This window comes from Haemorhous mexicanus, chromosome 10 (assembly GCF_027477595.1).
Source record: "Haemorhous mexicanus isolate bHaeMex1 chromosome 10, bHaeMex1.pri, whole genome shotgun sequence".
Lineage (NCBI taxonomy): Eukaryota > Metazoa > Chordata > Aves > Passeriformes > Fringillidae > Haemorhous > Haemorhous mexicanus.
Genome location: NC_082350.1, coordinates 11,738,971 through 11,766,156, shown reverse-complemented (window position 1 = coordinate 11,766,156; position 27,186 = coordinate 11,738,971). Strand labels below are relative to the sequence as shown.

The 27,186-nt window shown below is 40.8% G+C and overlaps 1 protein-coding gene across 1 annotated transcript; it reads left to right on the top strand.

Annotated features, from left to right (window-relative positions):
• The first annotated feature begins 6,242 nt into the window (after positions 1-6,242).
• On the top strand, positions 6,243-18,857 carry SLC16A14 (solute carrier family 16 member 14). Its single transcript, XM_059855345.1, has 6 exons — positions 6,243-6,379; positions 10,486-10,694; positions 10,949-11,247; positions 12,074-12,217; positions 14,585-15,577; positions 16,721-18,857. Exons 3-6 carry the CDS (start codon positions 10,986-10,988, stop codon positions 16,864-16,866), a joined length of 1,545 nt encoding a protein of 514 aa, XP_059711328.1. The 5' UTR covers positions 6,243-6,379; positions 10,486-10,694; positions 10,949-10,985; the 3' UTR covers positions 16,867-18,857.
• Positions 18,858-27,186: the final 8,329 nt, after the last annotated feature.

The window sequence follows — 27,186 nt, the reverse complement described above, 5'->3', positions numbered from 1 at the left end:
CTGGGCTTTTTTGGCCTAATGGAGATCAGTCACACTCCAGCTCTCCAAAACAGCCTGAGCAGCTGTGGAGAGCACGACAGCAGCACAACACTGAGCACACCCTGGCAGCTTCACACAATGTGAAAATCCCTGGTTCAGGTGCTGCTGCAGATGACCTTATGAGATATGAGCCCCTAATGGCACACTGCAGTTTAGTTGTGAGCTGAGGAAGTCACCTGCTGTAACTTGGCTGAAATATTTACAGCTCTCAATTCAGTGGAGGACAGTGTATGTGTCTCCTTCTGTCTCTATGCATTGTTTACCTGCTCTGTTCTCATAAATCATAACACCATTGCTGTTCTGGTGTTTAAAAAAGACCTTTTCTGAAAATATATTGCTTTGGGACTTTACCCAAATCAAGTTATTGAAATGTTGTGTTAAGATTTAATGAAAGCTTTGATATTTCAGAAACTGTTTATAAAGAATGTAATACTTTGGCAGTGGTGCTACAGCAAATAAAAAGGGAAACAGAAAGGAAAATCACACAGTTCAAATCAATCTCAGAAAACCTCAATGTTTACAAGCACAAATGCTGTTTTATATTATGTTTTTAAAATGTTTAGAGATTGGAAGATTCTTTTGACCAAAATGTCTCTCAAGATAAGCATGAAGAAAACTACAGAACAAAGCTAGGTATATATTTTAAACTTTATGCGTAATCTGTAGCAAGCCCAAATGTATTGGTTTGCACTAGACACATTCATACCCACTGGAATGGGTATGAAGTTTCATACATTTCAAGAGCAAAAATTTAGAAAGCCACCACACACAAATTAATACTGTGATTTGAGTGCCATAAAATCACACATAGCCTTGGTACCACTGAAATAAATACTTAAATTTATATTAACTAGTTCAGTGCTAATTTGACCTTGCAGGAATTTGCAGTTAATTTGGTATATTTACAACAGGTGGAACCCACAACCAAGTCATGCACTGCATGCTCTGAGGTCTCTTACATGCCCAAGTCTGACCCACGGGAAGTGACTGCAGTGCCAGTGTGAGTCATGTTGGAGGCCCCAAGTTCTGTCTTCACGTGGTACTTCAGATGTTCAGCCAGCTGCAACCACACCCTTGTACTCACACGTTTTAAACCAGAAAAGCGAGATATCACCGTGTGCAAAACATGTCAGTGTTGCAGTTGCACTTAGGACTCATAGGAGTTTTCCTGATAAGATAGTTTATCTTCCCTTCTCAATATACAACTTTGATTGCTAATGTAGAAAGCTGAAGTTAAATAACGCCGCAAAAAGGGACTGTTTTATCACCTCTTCTTTTGTTTTGTTAGCAAGTGTCATTCCTCCTGTGCTGTGACTTTCTGAATTAGGGAAATAACTATAAAGAGTTGCAGAACACACATTTTTCTGTGGAAGTCTTTAGCTATAACATGGAAATGTAGGTTTGCTGTTGCTGCTGCCATTGAAGAACTTAAAAGTGTGTGGGTGGCAGCAGTTCAGTTCAGAAGCTGCAGCCACCATACATACTCCTACCCATACAATGTACCCTGCCAGCTCTTTAGACTTCTTCTGCAACTCAGTATTCTGTTCCTGCTCACTTTCTCCCTTCATTCTTGCTGCACTTCTTGTGGCAGGATGAACCTCCAACTTCTCATGTGAGGCAGTGCTCAGTTTTGCTGGGAGAACATCTAATATGAATCTTGACAAGTCACTGGTAAAATAGCCTCTCCACTCTGAGGCAGGACTGTTAACCTCTGCTGAGAAACATTCTTTGGTTCTTTTAATACAGTCCAGGAAACTTTCACACTACACAGTGTGTCTTTTACACAATTTAATTGAAAGAGGATAGCCTTAGATTAAATGGTACAAAGAAATTCTTCCCTGAGGGTGGTGAGGCACTGGCAGAGATTACCTAGAGAGGCTGTGGGTGCACCATCCCTGGAAATGCTCAAGACCAGGCTGGATGGGGCTTTAAGCAACTCAGTCTAGTGGATGGTGTTCCTAACCACAGGAGGGGGTTTGAAACTACACAATCTCTAAAGTCCCTTCCAACACAAATCATTCTATGATTCTGCACTGTACTCCTAAAGGATCTAAGGAAATTGAACAGGACCTTCTATATCTGTAGCTGCTGTAATTAATCAGCTCTTGGAGAAAGAAGAGAGAAGACAGAAATGACAAGTAGTTATTCTCCATAAGGAAATCTCCATGCCAGCAATGTTGCTTTTTCCTCTACTTTTGAATTCCATTCCCATGGCCTATCCTCAGTATTGGGTGAACTTGAAGTTAGCAAATTAGTTCATTCTTTCCCATTTGAGTAAGACCCTGAGCTGTCATGGGAGTAGGCAGGGGAATTGATGAAAATGTTCATACTTGCTCAGAGTATTGTTTGGTAATATTGTTTTGTGGTTGAATCCACCAAAGATACCAAGGATTCTCTGCAGACAGCCAGTAGAAAAAGAAGAAAATATGCATTATTTCTGTTTGGCAGTCTGGAGTTACCAAAATGAAGAGAGGGCACAAGCTTTAAGGGTGTTGCAAGGTAGCTGTACTACTGTGCAGTCTCTATGCCAAATGATAATACTAGTTTGTTTTCCTTTTTGCCTTTTTACCCAGCACCAATGTAACATGCCCTTGCAAATATACAGAATTCTTCAGTCACCCAAAGAGGCTCATGGAAGAAAGAGGAGAAAAAAAATCTATAAATACCATTAATTATCTTTCCTTTTAACAGTAACTTGTACAATGAAGAATTAGCCGGGTCATTTGGTGATACTTTGTACTGGTTGAAAGTTCAGCGGTTCAACAAAACAGGGAGAAGGATTTTTTTTTCTGTTCTGTATCTTGGTGCTGCAGAAGCCAAGCTCCTCTTTCAAACCTGTCCTTCCTCATCAATCACTACAGCACTACAACTTCATGGGAAGCAGGGTGGCAGCTTAATGAGAGCTTTAGGGAGGAGAGGGATCAGCACTACAGCAATAGTAGAGGAAAAGTGCTGGGAAGATAAATAGCACTTTATATTTTTATCAGTATGCATTTCCAGAGGGCTGAATGATCTGTGAGATCTAGAGTTCAGCTACCCTTTTAAGCAATGAGGATTAAGCAACTGGTTGAAGCTGAGTGAATGAACTGCGAGAGGGGTTAAAACTACATGGAATCCCGGGCTTGGAGAATAGGAATCAATGGGGTGTTTAGTTGGTGACCAGTACAAGCAGAACACTCAAGGGTCAAAAATTGGTGCCAGAATTGTTCTTTACTTTGATTTTAGCTTGAATAATTATATAGCATGCACTTGCAGCAGATTTTCACCCCTTAGAAGGGGTGATTTCCAAATCAAACAGTGGAGATCCAGTTGAGAGGCCTTTGGGAAACTCAAAAACTGAGGCAACAGAAACCTTACAAAGTGTGATGAGGAGTGCAAAGGGAACACATGTGGTTGAATAGTGTCAGGCACCAGTGCAAGTTGCCAGAGCAGCAGCTGAAGACAATGTGGGGTCACAGTGGACACTAAGCTGAACATGAGCCAACAGGGTGTTTTCACTGTGAATAAAGTGAACCACCCTCTGAGCTACATTAGGAAGGGAGCACAGACAGCAGATGAATAGAGATTATCATCACTTCTTATTTAGTGATAGTGAGTGCACACATGGGATAATGTGTCCTGTTTGGGGTTCCCCAGTTCAAGAAGGATGTCAAGGAACAGGAGAGGGCCATGCAGAGGGCTGATGAGGTGATGAATGGCCTACATCATGCAACTTGTGAAGAGTTTAGAATAAGTTGGGCTTGGTTTGCCTGGCAGAGAAGAAAATAAGGGGATATCTGATGACAACATAAAACTACTCAAAGGGGAGTGGCAAAGATTATTGAGCTGGGCTCTTCTCAGTAGCAGCAAATGGCAAAACCAGAAGGAAAAGTCACAAGCTGAGTCCTTGGAGTTGTGACTGGATGCATGTGATTGAGCATGGCGGGTGCTACACAGGAACATACTGCCCAGAAAGGCCAGCCAGTCTCTATCCTTGAAGGCTTTCAAGGGCAGCTTAAGCAAGGCCACGACTGACCTGCAATACCACAGGTCACAGTCCTGCTTCAAGTGGAAGGCTGGACAGGGTGGATCCCAGAGATCCCTTCCAACCACCACTTCTAGGACTATAGTGCCACAGTGACCCCCAGACAGTAAAGGAAATTGAGTTATCAAGTCTTCCCTCTCTCCCTCCACTCTTTCCCTCTAAGTTATATTATGACATCTAATTACCTTTATGTTTAAGGGACTAGTAAAACATCCTTCCTTTTCATTTGGGGTTACTCTGCTTGCCATCCAAGCATTTTACACAGTTAAGATTTCTAAGGCATCAGAGTCTGTCACACTTTGTTTACCTCTTATTTTACTGGATCAGGCACCTTATTCTTCTTACCTGAAAATGGCAGACACTTTCTTATACCATAGGATTGTCCTCTCCATTCTTACAAAATGGACTTTTTTCCTTACTGAACATAATTCATACTCTTGCTGTTAGACCTGCACAGTTTAGTGGTTACAATTCAAGTAGATCCACACATACTTATCTTCCCAAGGGACAACATAAATCCAAAACAATAGCCCAGAACCCCTGTGGTATATGAATCAAAACTGCTGAAGCAGTATGACACAGCTGAGTAAATCCTCCACCAGATCAAATCTCTGTGGGCACAAGGATTTAGGCACATAGGTGGCACTCAGGTACTGGAGGCACTGGGTTTACAGCCAGTCAAATCTGTTTCTGCAGCAGACTGAAGGGATGTTAGCATGTTAGATAATTCATAAATCCAAGTGTATGTGTCTCAAACTTGAGCAATAACACTAGTCAATAAGCAGCAAATTTCAAATGCCAAGCCCCTAGCATTAGGCCTTTTAAGAAAGCAGACTCCAGTCACAAAGCTAATGCCAAGTTACAAATTAAATTCTGGGATACAAGTGCCCATACACTGTTGGGCAAGGTATTACTGTAAAAGATTAAATCATCAGGGAACATGTGTACTGTAGAATGACACATATTTGCAATGCACTATCACAGTCTTTTAAAATGGAAATTTAGTTTTATTTATGAAGGAGATATAAATAAACCTAATCACAAGTCTCTGACACTAATCTAGTTATTTATTCTGCAAAAGGATTTCTTTTTGAAGACTACAATGCAAAGCAGTGTAAGTTTTATCTAAAGACTGAAGCTCTAGCAATTGCTCATAATCTGCCACACACTTGAACCCAGCCCAGACAGAAGTGTTTCATATTGATTTATTTGATAAATTAGATCCATAATCAACATCAGCACATTTTTAAATGAAAGAAACAGATCAGACTTGATTTTTTCAGTAGATGGAGGAGAGTCAAGCAAAAATGCAGAAAAAATATTTTAAAAGCCCCAAATTAATATTTTTAACCATCTTCTGACCATTTCTTCTCTAACAGATTCTGTGCCACGTTTTGCACATAGGCAGTATGTGTAACACAAAACATTCCTGTTGGCCTCTCCTCATTTTGTCTCCTCTCAAGAACACTTATGTCTTTTTGAACAGCCTTCATTTATACTACTCAGTGCACTGCTAGGACATCAAGAATCTCTGAGAATGAAAGTTATGTGTGTTGGCATATGGGCACCTTCGCCTGGGTATATTCACTGCAAATAGAGCAACTAATTGCAGAATGTAAACCTCATTGGTCAGGTTACTTAGAAAGATCCAACGGAGGAGCGGATACTGGTCTCAAAAAGTAATTTATTTTTGCAGCTCTTCTCCTAAGGGTAGCATATTTTTGAAATTTATTTATAGTGCAAATAAGGTACCATACAGTGAAACTTCCCAAGCTGCATTGTCAGGGTGGTTTGGATTCATAAGTTCAACCAGCCACTCTGAAATAAACATATTCAACGGCCGTTAAAATCTCGATACTGGCTGATTTTATTGGATCATATCCTCCAGCTCTCTGGGATGTAAATTTCCGGCCATAACCTGTGCAGCAATAAACTTCGTTCAGCCACAAGAGTGTGCATGTGAGAGGATTGCAAATCTGCTCTGCCAAACCAGAATTAGCCGGTATCGCAGGAATGAAAGAGCGTGGAGATTTGAAATTGCAGAGAATGGAGACAACGCGGTGCAGAGGACGAGCTGCCTGGGGAGCAGGAGGCCCCAGACCGGTGCCGCACTCTTATGGAAAATAAGCCCCAGGGCGGTGAGCACGGGCGAGGCTGAGCCGGCGCGGGCGCTGAGCGGAGCCGGGCGCAGGTGGACCTCGGAGCCCGCAGCAGCCTCCGTGGTCCCGGGGCGCGGAGCAGCGCCGCGGGTTGGGCTGACAGCGGGACTCGGTGCCGAGGCGCTCAGAGACGGCGGCGTTGGCGGAGCTCGACGCGGTGAGTACCTCGGGAGGAGCCGGGAGCCACCACACGGCAGCGGCACCGGAGCGGGAGGGGAACGCGGAGCGGCCGCGCCGCCTGCGGCAGAGGCGCGCTGGGCTGGGCTGTGCGGGGCTGGGCTGTGCGGGGCTGGGCTGTCCCAGGCTGTCCCGGCGCGGGGCTCTCGGGGCCGGAGGCGGCGGCCCCTCGGAGGTGCGGCGGACCAGGAGCGCGGCTGCCGCAGCGGGGTAACTCGCGGTCATCCTTTGTGCTCGGTGGGCGGGCGGGCGGTGCCGCGGCCGCACCGCCTCCAGAACGCCGCCCCCGCCGCCCGGCCCCGCCGCAGCCCCCGCGGGCCGAGCCCGCGCCCCCGCCCCGGCCCCGGGCTGCGCGACGGCCGCTGCTGAGCTGTCCCTGTGGCAGCCCCGCGGCCCGGGCGGTGGCGGCCGTTCCCGCCCTAGCTCTGCTTCGCATAGGTGAGCCGGAGTCCTGGGAAGTCGTCGCGTGTGAAGCTCCCAAAGGTGTTCTCTTGGGAGAAAAAAGTACATCCCCTGCCTTCGGGCTGCTCCCGGAACGGGCTGTGAGCCTGTACAAAAGAGAGGTGCACGCCTGATGCTAGCTGCCCACGCCCGTGGAACCGAAGGGAGAAAAGTGTCCGCTCGCTGAGCCATTTCTGCTGTGCCCGGGGACGGGGCACCGCGCGTGGGTCACACCGGGGCACAGCAGCACCGAGGGGTCTCCGGGGAGGCCGCCTGAGCGTGGTTTGGAAACATCCCTCAGGGAGGGGCAGCAGGGCAGCACCCCCGGTCTGCAAACGGAACTGCTGCCGACTTTATGCAAACTTGTGACCCTGACAGTTAGTTTATCCTTTTAAGCATTTAATTTCCCTGATTTTGTGTTCCTTTCTGGGCATGCATTTTTATGCACTGGGACTCTGACTGGCAGAGGTGGCCGCTGTCCACATCTCAGTAAAGCTGCTGACAGCTGAAGTGCTCGGCATGTTGGTAAGGTGAAGTCAGACTGCTGAAACATATGACAACCAAAATAAACCATGTTTTTAGCAATATTTCCTCTGTATGCCTTCAGCAACCAAATAATTACGTGTGGCATGATTACTGGGAATATTACAAAGTAAACCTCATTACTATGCATTTATGAGTTATCCATTGGAACAGTCTTTAAGTACAATTTTATTCTATAATTTTTAACACTGAGGCAGTCAAATGCTGGAGGTAGTTGACCAAATATATGTAAATTATTCATCATATGGACTTTTTATAGCAAGAGCAGATGTTTTTCAGTGATCTAGTTGAACTAAAAGTTAGAGAGCCATAGCTCCACTGTGGTACATAGAACTTGGGTGTTTTGCTGCTAACTTAGGTCTTATTACAGCACCTGCATTTGTCCCTAAAATAGCTCATGAGTCAGGTTTTCAAAAAAGCTCAGCATCTTCACAGGCACTAATGCTTGGGCCATTTTTCTAAGACCTCTGCATACTTTGTGTGCATTTAGTCTAAAAAGCTTTTCTGGGGAAAAAATAATCTCATTCTTTTACAGGTGACCAAATAAGAATCCAGATTTCCCTGCCTTTAAATGAAATTCTTCCTGAGGGGCTGTATTCAAACACTGTTAGCATGAGTGGGTCTTCCCTGCATTGCTTGCTGGGGAAACTGGCTGGCTTCGTCAGCTGCTGTCATTTTCACTACAGTTTCTCTAGGATTTCACAATTGCAGAGAGTTCATTTGGCTCCTCTGCCTTCCACGAGCCTGTTCTTGCAGTGCTGTGTGGGAAGAAGGTTGAAGGCAGGTATGTGCCTTTCTCCTGGCTGCAACAGGCCATGGGATGATCAGACTGTCCTGGGGAAGGGATCCAGGCATCCAATCCTTGCTTTATCCAGAGACTGAGTTTGTGCAGTTATTGGAGATTACCTCCTCTGCTTTTGAGTGTATTCACTCTGAACTTGTCACCTTAGTGAAAAGTTAATAGTATGAAAGTAATAATAAGCAAGAATTCGGTTCAAATGGAATATATATGCATTTTCTGAAGATTTGTGGGGGTTGATACAAGCATGACATTAACTTGCATCTACTCAATCTAAGCCAGTTCTGTCAGCAAGACTGCAAAGAGGAGTGTCATAACTTAGCAGATCAATATAAATTATTTTTCTTCAAATAATTCAAAATATATAAAAGATGTGCCTATTTCTGGTCCAAAGAAGAAATTTTTTGTATCCAGTATCAGGATTCAGGTGTGCACAAAACCAGTCAAAAGTATAAGAGAGAAAGGTGAGGCTTTACATTTAATCTTGACTCTGAATCTTCAGTTACATAATGTTGTATTCCATTATCTAAGATGCACTGTAATATCCCTCATACATTTTCATCAATCTTATGCAGAGCATGTGCAACAGCTTGCGATTTTCCTTCATTCTGCCTCTTCTCATTATTTCCCATTGGCATGATTATTCACTGTGTTTATCACCTTTTTGCACCTAGTCTCTCTCTGCCTTGTGAGTGGGCTGAATCCTCTGTACGTAGTCCTGTAACCTACAGCAACAGAGGATCTGGCTCCCAGTACGTTATTAGGGAAGGGTTGAGATGTCTTCTTTAAGACCTATCTTTTGCAGAGGAAGGGTGAGGTATAATTATGACTAAGGCTGTCCTCTTTAATTTAATTAATAATATAATGTAATAATTGTGACCAGGCTGTCCTTTTATGGTCATAAAACCAGTCTGTACCACTGCATGGCTCTGACTTGTTCCCCTGCTGCTCGTCCTCCCTCAAATACCCTGCAGGACCTCTAGAAGGACCTCTAAGCACTATCCCCATTCTCTGTTTCCCAGTTTGGAAAGGGATAGCCTGGAAAGCATTTCAGTATCCATTTCCACTAGCAACTCATCAATTGATCCCAGCTTATCTGTCTGTGCAACAAGTGTTAAATGTGCACAGTTCTCGTTCTTCCTCACTGTGTCGTCACCATTACCTCCCATGGCCAAGTTAGGGCTAATGACAACTTAGTCACTATAGAATATCCATCTGTGAAAGATTTGCTACCAGGAGTGCAACATATTTTACCTGCAGCTCACTTTTGAGGCAGATCAGTGTGTTCTCAGAACCTAGATGCTCAAGCTGCCCCTAGTTACACACGATTACCTGCACTGCCAGGAAGGGTCAGGTGGCACTGGAGTAAAAAGGGAACTTAGGCAGCAGCCAGGCTGGAGAGGCTGCACATATCAACAGGTGTTCACTGGTGTCTGGGACTGGCCAGCTCTGATTCCAGCTATGGATTACTGTGGAATGCCCCAGTGCCTTCCCTGTGTGTTTATCTAGCAATAAGAAAAAAGTAAAATAGTTTGGAAAGGCAGTAACTTGAGAAACAAAATGTACTCACGTATTTAAAGACAAATTTTGAGTTGGTACAGAATCTGAGTTTGTCTATTCACTGACTGTTTGCAGCAGTGAGGAGCCAGCCCAGAGGCACACATTCTGAGAGCTCACAGGAGACATAAGGAGCTTTTAAAAACAATTTTTGATAACTTTTTTCCCTTTCCACTGTCGTGAAGCTGATGGGTTTTTTTATTTCTCTGGAGAAGAAAAGAAGACAAAAAATTACCATCTCTGGTAATTTGTATCATTGCATTTCTAGTCTCCATGGAAACCTATGTGGTGCTTCACAGTTGGGTAAGATTTGAATCTGTTGCTGCAGAAATCAGATGGAGGGAAGACTGCACCTTGACTGTTAATCAATTAAAAGAGGTTTTGAAATTATTTTCACCTTGTGTTGCCATCTTTACTTAGATTAACAATAGAATAAAGCAAAGTAGTCAAATTAAGCTACTGTGACCCGATCCTATGTACACCTATGCATGTAACTCCTCCACTCAGTTAGATTCTGATAGGCATTGACATCAATTTGGAAAAATTCTTTGTTTTTAGTAGGGTTATAAGGATTAATACTATGGAAACTGAACACATAATAGCAAACTGTTGTTATGTTGACTCTATTAAAGAGACAGGCAGCAACAATTGCCTCGTTGTGATTTATGTAAGCAAAACATTTTGAAAATTAAGAATCTGAATTCCTTATCTTTTGCTGTCTTCATTCTTGTTCTTCCACTGCTAAGGAGGAAATACATCCCCAAACTGGTTTCCTCTGAAAAGATGTGGCAACTTCATCTACCTGCTGTTTCTTTACTCCAAGCTTTATGAACTTGAACACAAAGGCACATCATCTTACTGGGACAGCAGAAGGTGACACAGAGAAGTAATATACAGAGAAAGACCAATCTTTTTTGTGACCACAGTCAACCCATGAAGAGTGAGCCACCTAAAAGTAAGTAAAATATATAGTAATGGAAATAATGCAGCCTACTGTCAGCCTGTAAATACTCCTGCATAGACAACCATGATACCAAGTTACACAAAGAAATAAATTGATTGGACAATTTCCTAAGCATTTTACATTTGAACAATGAAGTCACAGTATTCACTACAACTGCACTAACTACAGTGGTGAAATACAATAGTGATTTATGGCATTCACCATAACCAAACCACAAAACCTGAATATTTTGTATGTATTTTTAGGTATTTACTGCATTTGCTTCAGAATACTGTGGAGAAAATGTATGCTAGTCGAGAGGATATTGGCTATGATTTTGGAGATGACTCCAAAATTGGAAGTAAGCCGGTTAAACCTAATCCAAACATCGATGGAGGATGGGCTTGGATGATTGTACTTTCCTCTTTCCTGGTGCACATACTCATCATGGGCTCCCAAATGGCCCTTGGAATACTCAACATGGAATGGCTTGAAGAGTTTAATCAAAGTCGTGGCTTAACAGCATGGATTAGCTCCCTCAGCATGGGCATCACACTTATTGTAGGTATGTGCCAGCATCACCTATTTTAAAACTAGATAAATTTTTAGAATATGTTTGCTGTTCATCCCTAAAGTATTTTCTTATGGTAGTCCCAAGCTGACCTTTTAAAGTCACCAGGACAAATTTTACAATGTAGATGGAGAAGGGGAATAACAGGGAAGATGACAGGGAAGACAGCCCAGGAGACTGCATGAGCAGAAAAGGAAGGCTGTGACTTCCTGGTCCAATTAGAATTAAGAAAACATGATCTGTGAAGCTTGGAGTCCTCCCCATGCTGCATCTGTGAGGAGAAAATGTTGAATTCACACAGTTTCTATTTCAGTCTGGCAGCTGAATGAAAATGTATTTTTTTAGTTGTAGTTGGATCAACCCAAAATAGTATCTGGAGGAAATGTTTGTGTATATATGTATATACAAAAGTATGACTCCTTAAATGAAGACTGAAAAAAGTTATGTTTATATCTGCCTAAATTATCCTGCTGAAAACAAGATAAAATGCTTAACTTCTGGTTACTTGTGAAAAAGTCTTGCATTCATACAGCATCAGCACGGGCAACAAGAGTTTCAGCTTATTCCTCTCTTTAAAGTGCCCCTTCTTCATGGGGCCACTTTGATTGTAGGTATTGCTGGTATTTGCTAAGTATTTAATCAGTTGGTTGTATTTCTCTTTCCATGACTTTAAGAAACAATATGAAAAATAAACTGACTTGCACAAGTTGCCTGATGTTTTAACATTTTATTTAAAACATTTAGAAACTTAAGGTGAAATATTATTAGAGCATAAAGAATTAAATAAATGATTTATAATTTCTTCCATGTTTTTTAACAGGTCCTTTTATTGGTTTATTCATCAGCATGTGTGGGTGCCGCACGACAGCCATAATTGGAGGGATCCTGAATGCCCTGGGCTGGATACTGAGTGCCTATGCCTCAAATGTGCACTACCTCTTCCTCACCTTTGGAGTGACAGCTGGTGAGAGCTGCACTAATGTCTGAAGGTTCTTTCAATTATTTTTGATTCCTTTGAAGCTTATTTGAGTGAGTAAATAGGGAAGGTAGACGGTAAAGTTATTCCAGCTTTGCTTTCCCACTTTTTACAAGCTGTTATCTTTTTAGGAAACTTGTTTATTCAGTAAATTGGGCCCAGCAACTTCTGTTGTTCTTTAAGTTTGCCATGTGAACGTGGAACTTCTATCAGTTTCACCCAAGGGAATACATTAGAGGACATTTTTAATTAGGAGAGTAACTGTAACCCAAACTCTGACAAGTAAAATTTAAAGATTAATTTCATATCTAGCTAACTCCTGTCCTTGTCACAGGAAAGAATAACAAATGTTTTCTCCAGAAGTTGTGCCACATTAATAAAATGCTGGATTATGATAATTCAGCACTGCTTCAAAACCCATTTTAAAGGTTGAAGTGGGTTACAGCTGGTAGGCAGCTGAGCTGCACACAGCTGCTCACTCACTCTCCCACAGTGGGATGGGGAGAGAATCAGAAAGGTAAAAATAAGATAGTTTGGTAGATAAAGCAAAAGCTGAATGCACAAGCAAAACAAAGATAAGGAATTCATTCACTACTTCCCACGGGCAGGCAGGCAGGCAGGCAGGCAGGCAGGCAGGCAGCTGTTTCCAGTAAAGCTGGGCTTGGTCATGTGTAACTATTATCTGGGAAGACATTGCCACAACTCCAAGTGCCCTCCCTTCCTCCTCACTTCCCTCAGTTTCATTGCTGAGTCCAACATCTCGTGGTATGGGATGTCCCTTCAGTCAGCTGGGGTCCCCTGTCCCACTGCATCCCCTCCCAGCTTCTGGTGCTCTGCCACTCACAGGGGGTGAGAAACAGAAAAGGCCTTGATGCTGTGTAAGCAGTGTCCAACAACAGCTAAACCATGCCTGTGTTAGCAGCAGGGATTGGGTCACAAATCCAAAACACAGCACCAGATGAGCTGCTAGGAAGTAAATTAACTTTATCCCAGCCTCACTTAGGATAATGCATGGGGCTGTATTTCATATGCAGTTTCTAATAATGGTTATTCATATTGCACCAACAACCACTTAGAGCAACTAATATCACTACAATTCTTAAAATCAAAATGACTGAAGTAATGTTTTGTCATTTTAATGAAATTAGATGTCTAGGAAACCTTTTGACATGTGTAAGAGCCCAATAAAAACACAAAATGATGTTGGTTTAGGCATCTTCCTTCAAAACCAACAGACCCTTAGTGCCTGAATGCTCAGTTTCTAGCAATGTTTCTTGGGAAAAAAAAAGCCCAAAAATAAAAGCCCAATTGTGTATTTGCCTAGGAAAGAAAGAAATACTTCTAAAATGCAAAATGGGTCAGCTCTGGCCAGGGTCACTGCTGTGATGTTGAAGGGCTTTTTTTCGGGCTTTTTTGGAATCACGGCTTTCCTTGGCCTAGCTGCAGCTAGATCATGCTGTAGCTGCATGCAGCTACGTTAGCACCTATTCAGGAAAACTTCTAAGTCACAGAACACTTCTGAATTACAATCACAGTGAGTTGGGAAGCATCTTCTGCATGTTCCTGTTCCAATCCAAATCCCTCTATGAAGAATTTGCTGTGAGAAAAAGTGGTGAACTGTTACCTCTAATGATGTTTGCACAATTCATCACTTTCTGCTTGAAGTATATGCTGTGAATGCCCAGCCTGGTTTTTAACTACAGGTGATGGGTTTTCAAGGGAATTAGAGATCTGCCTTGTAAGACTGAGCAGCTACTGTGTGGCCCTCCCTGGACTGCCCAAAGAGAACCAGCCTGGAAGCCCCCTGAGGTCCCACCAGTGCACTAACCCCACGTGCTGACTCCTCAAATACATGTCATGGTCACTGTGGCTCCTGTTCCTGAACAAGGACAGAAACTCAGTGTGAATCTTCATTGCTGGGGAACTTAGGTGAAAGCAACAAGATGTGCTCACTAAGCAGTTCTGGTCACTGATACCATCAGATGTGGGTATTATAATTGCAGATATTTCAAAATAGGCCCTATCTATGTTTGTCCCCATAGTAACTGTCACTGATTGGTTGTGGGACATTTGTAACTTTCAGTGTTGTCATGCTGACCTGAGATAAAGGTTTTATATTCCATGTGTTTAGTTTTTCTGGCAATAAATATCAGTATTGCATTCTCTCTGGAATGACTATTGCAGATTTTGGAGAACACTACGAGACAGCAATGAAAGCTAACATCGGAATTGAATATCTATTATTGGTTTTACTACTATGCTTACACAAAAGTTAGGAATAAAACTGATTTTTTTTTCACTGCAATTTTACATTGTTGGCAAACAGTTCAGATTTATTTAACTTTTTTTTTATAGGTATTGGAAGTGGCATGGTTTATCTGCCTGCAGTGGTCATGGTAGGGCAATATTTTCAGAACAGAAGAGCACTTGCACAAGGGCTCAGTACCACGGGAACGGGGTTTGGAGCTTTCCTAATGACTGCCTTACTGAAGTACCTCTGCACTGAATTTGGGTGGAGGAATGCCATGTTCATCCAGGGGGCCATCTCCCTGAACCTTTGTGTCTGCGGGGCACTCATGAGACCACTCTCTCCCAAAGAGCTCCGTGAAAAATATGTGGTGAGAAATGACAGCGAAGAAAATCGGGCCAAAGCTCTGTCCCACTCTACAGAGACTATAAAATCTAATGGAGTCCTTGGTGAGGAACCAGAGAAAAAAGAAGAGGTAGCAAATGAAGAAGTGCTTGGCAGTGTGCAGCACATAGAAATTGGAGGTAAATCTGGAGGTGGAAGGAGCATGTTTGGACTGCGCCTCTTTAAGACAGTGAGCCAGCTGACAGTTACAGTCAGGAAGGGCTTTGCACTCTGGTACTCCAGCTACTTTGGAGCTGCATCACTGTTTACCAATAGAGTATTCGTGGCCTTTATCATTTGGGCTTTGTTTGCCTATAGCAGCTTTGTCATTCCCTTTATTCACCTTCCAGAAATAGTCAAGCAGTACAACTTATCTAGGCAGGACAATGTATTTCCTTTGACATCCATTATAGCCATTCTTCATATTTTTGGTAAAGTGATCCTTGGAATCATCTCTGATCTGCCATGCATCAGCACATGGAATGTCTTCCTCATGGCTAACTTTACCCTGGTCACCTGCATCCTTACTTTGCCACTAATGCAGACATATATTGGCCTGGCTGTGGTTTGTGCTCTAATAGGATTTTCTAGTGGCTATTTTTCTCTAATGCCTGTTGTGACTGAAGATTTAGTTGGAACTAAACACCTTGCAAATGCCTATGGCATCATCATTTGTGCCAATGGAATATCTGCTCTGTTTGGACCACCCTTTGCAGGTAAAAAGTTCAAATTGCTAACCAACAGATGTTTGTGTAATGACCTTGTGACTCTTTGTGTTATTAAACATTCTTATGCTATGAGCATGTGTAGTTAACAAAATCACAGCTGCTCCACAATGGACATAACATTGAGCTTTACGATGTGCAGATTTACAGCTCATAACCTCTGCCATCCCCAGCAGAAGGGAGAAGTGTACGTATTCTATCCCTAGAGTTACTTAGGTTTAAACAGACATTCCTTACAAATTTCCTCATAGAAAGAGGTGGGGGAATACAGAAGATATACAGGTACTGATTGTCAGTACTATGTCAGACTCCAACTCTCTTTTGCAGAGGTGCTGCTGAGAAGAAAGCTGTGAGAAAGCTTGGGAGTCATGGCCTTAGTCAGCCAGGGACAGCTCTAGGCTGAAGGGAAGCCAGCAGCAGCATGAGCAGCCCAGGAAAGCGAGAGCCCCTTCTCTCCCCACCACGGGGTGAGCGACACGAGTGAGAAGAAAGCTCTCTCAGTGCCCCTTGAAAGCAGCAGTTTTACTCTGCCACGCTCCCTCAGCACCTCCCAATCTGTGCTAAACCTGTCTCTGAATTTGGTCTTTGGTTAAGAAGGAAACTGGACGCAGGTAGCTGATGTAAAGAGAGCTTCTGATCTTGTGGTACATCGCAATGCAGCCAGCATGGAGTGAGGGAGTTTTGCTTATTTGGATTCTCAAACCTTCCCAAAGTAATGAATAAGTTACTTTAATGAAGAAGTAACTTTATTGTGTTTTTGCAAAGGAATCGAGGCTGGAATGAGAGTCATTGAAGTATTGAGATTGTATCTCTTGAACAGTCTTCTATTGGTATGTGAGGCTTGGAAACAGCTCTGGGGAACGTGTTTGCTTGCACAAGGCATAGCATTTGAAATACCCAGTATTGGGCATTTTAGAGAGACACTGATAGGGAGGAGGAACTAATTGCTTTAAGATTAAAAAATTTTAAAATCAAACCTGTGATAACATATTTGAAAAATATGTTTTTCCACAAAGCATCTGTGGATTTGACAGAAATGTCATGAAAGAAATGTGAAGTATTTTTTGAATTTTCTCATGAAATGTACCTTTTTGGCAAACTTTGTAACAAATATGTTCTGTCTTTATTTTCCAGGTTGGATCTATGACATCACACAAAAATATGATTTTTCTTTTTACATAGCTGGATTGCTATACATGGTGGGAATAATATTTTTACTTATACAACCTTGTATTCAAAAGAAACAGTCAAGAGAAAAATCTACAGAAGCACAAGTATAGAACAAATTCCAGAACTTTTTTACAGAACTTTTTTTGGTTTTGTGTTTCTCTTGTGTGACAGTATGAAGATGTTTTTCTTATAGAGCCAACCACATTTAGCTGCACTGCACTTAAGTGAAAAGCAAATGTTCTCCATAAGGCTTATAAATTATTGGAAATGTGCTTTTAAAATTGGTTAAGATATTTTTTACTTTAGAACTACCAAATACAGTGATTAAAAGCACACTGCTAGTATGTCAATATTAGAACAATGCTAAGAATACTTACCCTTGCTTCTCTTTTAATATTTCACCATTAACCATTGGTGAAAATCCACTGACTGCAGTGCAGTTACTCTGATTTACACTAGTCCTATGAGAGAATTTGCTCGGGACATGAATGATTTACAAAAGTCCTTTCTACTGGGTATTCAATCTGATGAAAGATTAGTTACTGGGTATTAGAAAATGATTGTATTTCTTGCCTGGCTGCTCAAGTACTGTTGAAATGCTACTATAATAATTCCATTAATTCAGCGTACTAAAATTACTATTTCTGTGATGCAAATCTGAAGAAAGGTTCTCATATATTTCTGAAATGATTCAGTTGGACTCAATAGGTCCCTCCCAACCCAGTATATTCTGTGATTCTACTTCAATGATTTTTAGTTTTGTATTTTTAAAGTATCAACTGCATCTAAAGTAGCCATCCCCAATACATAGGCTGCATTTTAAAGGCTGTGACACTTAAAGCACCTGAAGTAAAACCTATAAATGAAGAAACAGGAAACATATGGCAAATATCATTGTGACTGGAAAATGTTTCCAGAAACAGTTGGAGTTCTTTGGCCCCTTTACCTAATTAGAGTTACTGGAGAATTTAAATAACATTGCCACTGACTCTCTTCATGGGAATGAACTCTGCTACAGCACACTAAATTTTGTTATAATTGAATTGTTCACCAACTTTGTTACATATGAGCAGTCGTGTTGCTGCTTGTAATGTACCATGAACTGACTAAGACTCATCATGTTTGAGAAATTTATTCTCTAGAAAATTAGATACTGCAGAGCGTGGAATAGCTAAAGAGCATTTAAAATATTAAAATACATTTTCTTAACATTAAGGGTCTGGTAACCAGTGCAGAAGGTATTGTATGATGGTAGGGGAAATATTTTTTTCAGCTTTGAGAGGTGAGTCTGATGTTAATTTTCCTGTCAAATAAGAACCACTGTAAGTTTTCATACTCTTAGCTTTATGAAAGTTGTTTGCATGACTAATCAGGTTCTTAGTTAAATATTTCTATGTGCTGCTGGAATTCCTTAAAAAGCAATTGAAACTATTCAATTGTATTGAAGAACTATTGGGAAACAGTTCAGTACACAACAATATCAATATCCTTATCTTCTTTATAGCTGCAAGGTTGGTTAACAAAAAGTTCTGAATGTGTATTGTTCTATATTGCAATTCACCAGCTTCTTAGTGTTGCACTTCTACAACTCTTGTCAGGGACATATTTTAAAGTATTCCTTAAAGATCACTGAAGTGAGCCAAGTTAAAAAATAAAACCTTAAGAAACCCTGAATTTAGGATTTACATCAGTGCAATCTTATAGGGTAGTTATGTATGGCCTTTAAAATTCACATAAGACAACTGAGGTGACACTGAACTGCAACACACGGTGTGAACACACAGTCAGTAACTTCTTAAAATCAGCTTTTGTTATTGGAGAAAATGTGCACGTAAATTTTCACATCAGTTCTTTGTTACAGGTTCAATGTCTTGGTGGGAATGCTGCTGATGGCTCATTTGATCTGAGCCTTTTTTTTTTTTTTTTGAAAGAAATGTATCCTTCACACATAGATCTTCACTTTGTCTTTTGTCAAAAGCAATGGTATTTGCATATTACAGTAATAAAAAATCTGTTGTTCACTTGTGATATCTGCAATAGATCTTTCTATAGAGGTTCTTACAGGGCCATATGTTGGGAATAAAATTACATTACCCAAAAATACACTTTCTGTTCATTTATTAAGTTAGTATAGTATTTTAGCCACATAATGGAATTTGTATTTGTCATTATTCTAAAAAGAAATAATCACAAGATGAAAGAATATATATAGAAATGCTTCTTATACCTAAAGATCAACAGTCACTGAATGTTTCCAGCATATTGGTATGTAGTTCTAGAACAAAAAAATTTAAATAAACTAATATTTAAGTATTAAAGTACTGGTTTATGAAGGAACAGAATTATACAAGAACCCTCTATTCATAGTTTTTAATCAATTTATAAAATTCAAGTTTAGTACTTGGCATGTTAAAAAATTGTAAACTCCTTACACTCTTCAAATATGAAACTATTATATCCAAATACTGAAATCAGTGGTTTAATACTTAATTATAAAGGATGTATTAATTACCCTCTATAAATGACAATGCCACAGTGTCTGCTATAAGCCATGGAGTACCTGTAGCATAGATACAAAACAGAGAAATCAGAATGAAGAAATACAAAGCAGCCACAACCTGTTCTATTGCAGTAACTGCTATGATGCTGATAAAACACAATTTCAGGATACCCAACCTATTAAACATTGTAATATTTACATGTTGCTCATGGTGAAACATATTTTATTCTTCCTCTTTCAATCCTTAAAAACTGTTTTCTGTAGTAAAGAAGAAAAGTCCATGTGTCTGACCCAATATACAGCCGTGCCTTATAACAATTGCTTCAATGGAACATGCACCTTTATTCAGTTGGTTTTTGTTCCTGGCACGTTGCTTCTGCCTCCTTTGTAGCCCTGGCTGACATTTGTTCTTGTGAATGTTCCCAGCCCACTTCCTGTGTGGGCTCTTTCATTTCAGGTGTGGCTGTGTCACGCAACCTCTCCACAAGAGCTTCCCAGGGCACATTACTGTCACGTAGCTGCTTGTAAGAGAAAGTAGAGGCTTAAAATCATCATTTGGCTTGCTCACTGCTGATTATTCTACTCCACAAAATGTGTTTAGACAGCACAGAGGCCTTGTATGAAGGTCACTTGCAGTGCAAGCTGCCCACACATTTTGTAAGACGCAGTGATAGTTAAACTCACAGGAGATCAGAAGTTTTGCCCAGGGTTGCCAGTGCAAGATATCACGTGTTTTTCTGTGAAAAATCTGAGGAGCTATTTTTGGTATAATATCCAAGGCCTTTCTGCCACTGTAAAAACAAAAAAAAAGCAGCTGTAATGCCACGTACTTTCCTGGTGTGTAATTCATACAGCTGCTCTGAAATCAACCAAGCTGTGTAAACTGATGCAAAAAACCTTGTCAGTATGTAAAAATCACCTCAGAAATAAAAATCTGTTTTCAAGGTAAGTAAAAGAGACCTTGGGGTTTGAACAGAAATGCGATTTTAGAAAACTTTCAGATGTACTGTAAGGATTAAGCCTGTTTCTCAGGAGATGCTTCCTGCTTTCAGAATGACTCCATAAACAGAATCAGGTGGAAGTAATATAAGGAAGGAAAAAAAAAAAAGATGTAATCTGTTAGATGACAGAACCATCACCAAAAAAAAAAAAAAAATAGGAAGATACTCTGTGTCATATATTATCTACTCATTGTAAATTATACAAGAACACAGAAACATTAATTTTCCCCACAAATGTTCCACTTTTCTATAGATGCAGTTGCAGGAGCCTAAGTGCAGTTGTACTCAATGACTCCAATGCAAGTGGTAACAGGAATAGAAAAGGAAAGATCCTGGTGTAACTTGTATTACACACTGCAGATGTGTAATACAAGTTGGAACTGCTTCACTCAGTGCCACAGCAAAGCTGTCTCAGAGTATGTGTGGTCCTGGTTGCTCTTATGCAGGCATACACAACATCCTAGCACATTCTAGCAGAGCAAAAGGAGAGATTATTGGGGAAAAAATGTGTATAAGTGCTGAAATGAAAATGTATGAGCCTTTTAAAAGTTCTCTTTTCATTTCTGCTTACTCTCTGCTCTCGCCAATCTTCTTTGCCCATGAAATAACGACACCATGAATGGTTAAGTTTTTAATGAAGTTAAAAACAACATAGACTAGTTGTTACTATTACATATTTTTATTTCCAAACACAGTGCTCTATAAAAAAATACAGGAAGAAAAGCAAAGCTGATTATCGTGGCCATTCCCTGGCTGTGGATTGTCACAGCCATTCCCTGGCCCTGGATTGTCCCAGCCATTCCCTGGCTGTATGTTATCCCAGCCATTCCCTGGCTGTAGGTTGTCCCAGCCATTCCCTGGCCCTGGATTGTCCCAGCCATTCCCTCATTCCCTGGCTGTAGGTTGTCCCAGCCATTCCCTGGCTCTGGATTGTCCCAGCCATTCCCTGGCTCTGGATTGTCCCAGCCATTCCCAGGCTCTGGATTGTCCCAGCCATTCCCTGGCCCTGGACTGTCCCAGGCATTCCCTGGCTCTGGACTGTCCCAGCCATTCCCTGGCTCTGGATTGTCCCAGCCATTCCCTGGCTCTGGACTGTCCCACGCATTCCCTGGCTCTGGACTGTCCCAGGCATTCCCTGGCTCTGGACTGTCCCAGCCATTCCCTGGCTCTGGATTGTCCCAGCCATTCCCTGGCTCTGGACTGTCCCAGGCATTCCCTGGCTCTGGACTGTCCCAGGCATTCCCTGGCTCTGGACTGTCCCAGCCATTCCCTGGCTCTGGACTGTCCCAGGCATTCCCTGGCTCTGGACTGTCCCAGCCATTCCCTGGCTCTGGACTGTCCCAGCCATTCCCTGGCTCTGGACTGTCCCAGGCATTCCCTGGCTCTGGACTGTCCCAGGCATTCCCTGGCTCTGGACTGTCCCAGCCATTCCCTGGCTCTGGACTGTCCCAGCCATTCCCCGGCGGTCCCGAGGCGCGGTGACAGCGGCCCTGCCCGGGGCGCCCTCTGGCGGCCGAACCCGGCAGCGCCCGGCGCTCGCGGGAGGGCCGGTCCGAAACATCCGAGCGGGATCGCGGCCGGGACTGGCGCCGGGACACGGCACAGAATAGCGCTCGCTACCAAAGCATCGGGAAAACACACACAGTGCTCACACGGGGGGTCCACGTCAGGACTTCTTTTACAAGACGTAAGAATAGCACCTAGTGAACAGTCTAAACTCCTATGAAGAGCCCATTGAAAGCGTCTGGATCTCCTGGAAAGCAGGATTTATGCTCAGAACTCCGGTCCGAGAAATGCCATGCTCGGGATAACAACGCAGATACCTGCTGAGTTCAGCCTGCAAGGATGCACTGCACAGGATGGACACACAGAGCTCCCACACTCCACTTTCCAGCCCTGAGTGGAGAGACTGTTCTATTTCCTCTGTTCAGAAATCTGAATATGCTACTCGATAATCCCACAGAGAGCAGCATTCCAGTATATACATAAATTACTCTGGAAATAAAGACTCATATTATTTGGGCAAATTTTTAGTTCCCTAGGTATACTGCTGAAATGAGAGAAAGGGAGCATGGCTTTACTTGTTCTCATAGTTCACTGCATTAAGCCAAAATCATATTTTTGTTAGTATCCAACTTAATGCTTTCTAGGATTTCTTTAAATTCCAAAATATCCAAGGCTTTGTGTTAAACTAATGAAAAGTTTACTGCCCTCATAATCCTTATCCTACTCCAATCACACTCTTCAAAATGACAGATGAATTCCAAATATACTGACAAATAATTTCCTGGTCTCTCTTCAATCCATTCTCTTCCTCTCCTTTAGTTATTTTTACTCCCTTATTCTCCATTCAGTTGTTCCCCAGTCACAATATCAACTGATTTATCTTCAAACTGAAATACAGCCCAGAACTTTAGCAAGCTTATCTACTTCCATCTGGCCTTCATTTTTAAATTAATGACATGCTCTATTTTCCTGTCTCACCATTTCCTCCTGTGCTTTCTCTGCCCTGTTCCCTTTTTCTTGTGCTCACTTGAACTCACTCTCACTAAAGCATCTGGGATGCTTTGGTAGCCACACAACAGGAATAGCAGGACAGCCATGTCCTCTGGAACTGCCAGTCTGACACAGAACTTTTCTTGAAATCTTGTCCCACATAGCCTCAAAATAATACAAATCCTGTGAGTAGTCTCATTCTGATTGGGATGTACTCTGCACCACACACGTCCCACTCTCCATAAACTACAAGTTTAATCTGCCTCTCTGAAGTATTTCAGAGCATATCTAGTTGTCACAGCAGAATCAAAAGAACTAAACCCATTTTTAAATTCTTTATAGGGTCTCACTGTTGCTTATGTTCTCTACCCAGAAAACAATAGGCTTCATTCTAGGGCTCTACAGCACTCTTGGGGATGAGAATAAAGTTATTTTTCTCTTTAAAGTATTTCCTATTTTCCATAAGCTAAAATATTTTTCTCTCTTACCTGAATTACTGCAGCAGCCTTTTTTCAGGCTCTGACAGGGATGGAAAATACAATTCTGAGGTATTCAGACCCACAAAAATAAGCTTCCTACATGATAACTCTGAATATTTTAGCCATCCATCCCAATTTCCTGACCCTGCACAGACCAGGAAGCTGGAACAGTTGACCTCCCAAAGGCCTTTCCAATAAATTTTCTCTCTTTTGCACCAACAGACTACCCCCCATTTCCTGCAGCTTCCAGGTTATCCTTCCAATCCCTTACCCCTCATTCAGCATGGAGAGGATACCCTTAGCTCCAGTTGTCCAATAATGGCAACTTCTGTTATTCACTCTTTAAAGTTTCAATTCAACATGTACATACCATTTCTCATAATTTCCTGAGGGCTGGGAAGAGCTTTCTAGCAAGCAATGTCACCTCTTTCTCGTCCCGTGTTTCTAACAGTTCCTTGCTGCAAAATCTAAACAAATATTGAAAAAAATCTCTTTCCTTGTGTTCATGTCTTTTGTCAAAGACATAAAATGTAAGGAATTTTTGTTTGGTGATGAGTTCAGTATAAGGGGATCCCAGTTTGTGGGTGAAGTTTCTCGACAGTAAATAATACAAGTCATAACACAAAGCAAAGGTTTCACATTTTCAATACTTAATCCTGGAAGGAGTGTGCAACAGCCAGCCATGGGTTGCAATGGAATTACCTGGATCACTGAGTTTATTATAAAATAAAGGCTTGCAGGATAAACACAGCCTTTCTAAGATCTGGTTTTTAATGCAGTCATTCAGTTTGATTCATTTCTTGTCTCAAAAAAAATGACAATCCTTATTTACTTGTTGTCTCAAGTAAAGCAGACAGATTGATGATTATGTTAAACCATGAATCAAAGCCAACAGTCTGCTCAGCAAAGATAACTATTTCAATTTGAATTTTTTGGGTTTTAAATTTTTACTGTTTCAAATCTATGTGAAACTTGAGAAAGTCTGGCAATATCTTCAAGCTCCAGAAAGGAAATGATGTACAGGAGCAATGGGACAGGAAGCCATTTCAGGAAGTCATAGTTACCTCGGCACAGATGGAGGACGTTCCAGAACTCTGGCACCAAACACTACAGCAATCTCAGCTGGGAAAAAATGAAACCACATACAAGAGACAACAGATTTGTAAAAGTCTGAAATTTCTTTCCAATAATCTCAGGTTATGCAGGTACATCTTTTAAAATAAAAATCAAAACCAAACCAAAACCAACCCAACAAAAAGTCAGCTTTTTCCCTCCATGTTTTTATAGAGAAAATACTATTTAACATGAATATTAAGATTCATTTTTGCATCAACTTTCCCACATACATAGAGATTTTTATGTAAAGACTACTATTTTCTCAGAGGGAGGTTAGTAAAACAACTGAAAAAAATACTTCAGTCATATGCCTTGGGGAAAATAATGATGGCTCTGATATCATGAGTCCCTGTAGTTCTGCTTCTTATCTTACATAGGTACAGTTAAACCAACATGAAATTAAAGGCAGTTCCCTTCTACAGGGATGTGGCATTTTTTGAGTTATTGCTTTGTGATCCAGTACAACACCAAGTTGTCCTTCTGTAAGTCTCCTACCTAGAGAGCAACTGCCCATCCTGCAGTCAGCCAATTATTTCTGCTTCTGTGTCCAACTTGGAACTTGGCCTGTTGAGTTTACCACTGCTTTCTTCAGATCACTTCACTAGTTTATCAAATTTCTGTAATAAAATTACTGGTTCACTATAAAATAGAATCCTGAATTCAAATTGCTACACTTTTAATGAACAATCAGTGATACATTTTGAAGCTGTTGTTTCCTAACAAAACAAATGCAGCCAACCAGATTTGTACAGGGTTTTTTCCCCTTATTTTTCATAAAGTTGAAATTTTACTGTCTATAGGCCTATTTTTATGCAGCAGTTTTCCTTCCAAAGTATTTTGTATGATTAATTACAAAACTCAACATTGTGTAAACACCTTTGAAAGACCTTTGAAAATGACATGATTTTACTGTTAAGATTTTTTTCTTCTTCCCCCCTTCCCCCCCAGACAGTCCTGAGGTAACCTATCACCTTATCTTCCTTCATGTCTTTGGGTAGGTGGCCCAATATTCTGCAGCTCTCTTTTCCATGCTATATCACACTGCAGAATCAGTTTGCTGTCAGTTCTCCTTTGCTTTTTTGCATTCCAAGCATCTCAGTTCTATACAGTTGGTAATTTCCCTCAAATTTCTTATGCAAGTACAAAATGATCTACACAGTCAACTAAAAATGGTTGGGCTGATCTAATTCAAGCTGATACGAAAGAATGCTTCAAATCCTCCCATCCTGGGAATGAGGGAGATAAATATTTTCACTGCACATCTATTTAATGTTGAATGATCAAGCAAGCTACCGCACACATATTTGACTTTTCCTTTATTAGAAATTATTTATTTCTAGAAATAATAGTGTGATCTGGTATGGCTATTCTAAAATATATTTAGTATTTAAATTTTTTTAATTAATGTATGTGAAGGTAACAATAAACTAACTGTGAACATCTATTGAATTTTAAGTTTTCTATGACATTTTCATTCTGAAAGTGCTGGAGAATATTTGATGACTTGTACTAATTGTTCACTCATCCAGAAATATAAGTAGACTTCTCTTCTCTTGCTCAACACTATCATCAATTAATTTTCCATCGTTGCAAAACCAAATCCAAAATCTTGCTCTGTCCTCTTGGCTTCATGAGATAATGAAAAGAAACATAATGATATGTTATTTCACTGCCCAAAAAGAACAGAAATTATCTCAAAACAAACATGAATGTTTACAGCTGTGTGGTTGTTACAAATTTAGTAAAATGGTACTGTTAATAGTTCAGGCACCTTATTAAAAAAAAAAGCTCTCTAAAAATCCCAATCACATGAAGAGAGATAAAATCACATGAATGAAAACCTGGAGATAATGACAGGAAATACCAACACTTAACAGGAAGGCAGGAGGGTACCAAATATTTAGCAACAAACCACGGATCTGGTGAGAAGTATTTATTTGAACTCTCAGTTAGCAAATAAATCAGTACAGATAACTAGAATATTATTCTAGAATATCTATCTATCTATCTATCTATCTATCTATCTATCTATCTATCTATCTAATCTCTTCTTCCAGTGTGTACATATGTATGTGTATATATATATATATATATACACACACACACACACACACATATATATATATATATATATATATATATATAACATATTTGTGGAGAATTAATAGAAAATAATAGTGTGTGAATACTTAGGAGCAGCAAAACTCTTAACAGGAGGTGAGGAGGTGTAAAAACATCTGATTGTGTGGAACAGCAAGAACTATGGACAGAAATAATATCAGTATGACAATACAACTCAAAAATATAGTAATTTATACTTGTAATACTTCTATTTGTGTTAGCATTTTTCTAAAAAGAAAACACCCTTATTTTATATTACATTTTTAATAAAAAATAGAGGGGAACCTCCAAATTTCAGAGATACTTTCAGAAGAAGAAAGAAATGACTACATCTTAGAAAAGAACGGCAACTGTGGCTTTCAATACTTCCTATAGGGAAGGAAACCTCTGAACCACCAATAAGACTTTTCAAGAAAAAGCAGGCAGATCTTATTTATAACCTACTGCATTATTTGTAACCTACTCAAACCACAGAATAACAGCAGAAAACTGCTTACTAACAATAATTCAATCACCTAAATCATTGCACCCACGTAACGTAAAACAGATGTTTCATTGTGACATCATATTAATATCAAATGCTGCAAACCTTACACTACTAGCAATGAGTAAAAACCAAAAAGCTAGAAGCCTTCTCATCAGCATATATTCACATCTCAAATCTACTTTTATAAGGTAAATAAAAAAAAGAGATCAACAAAAAGAGTATAGAAGACT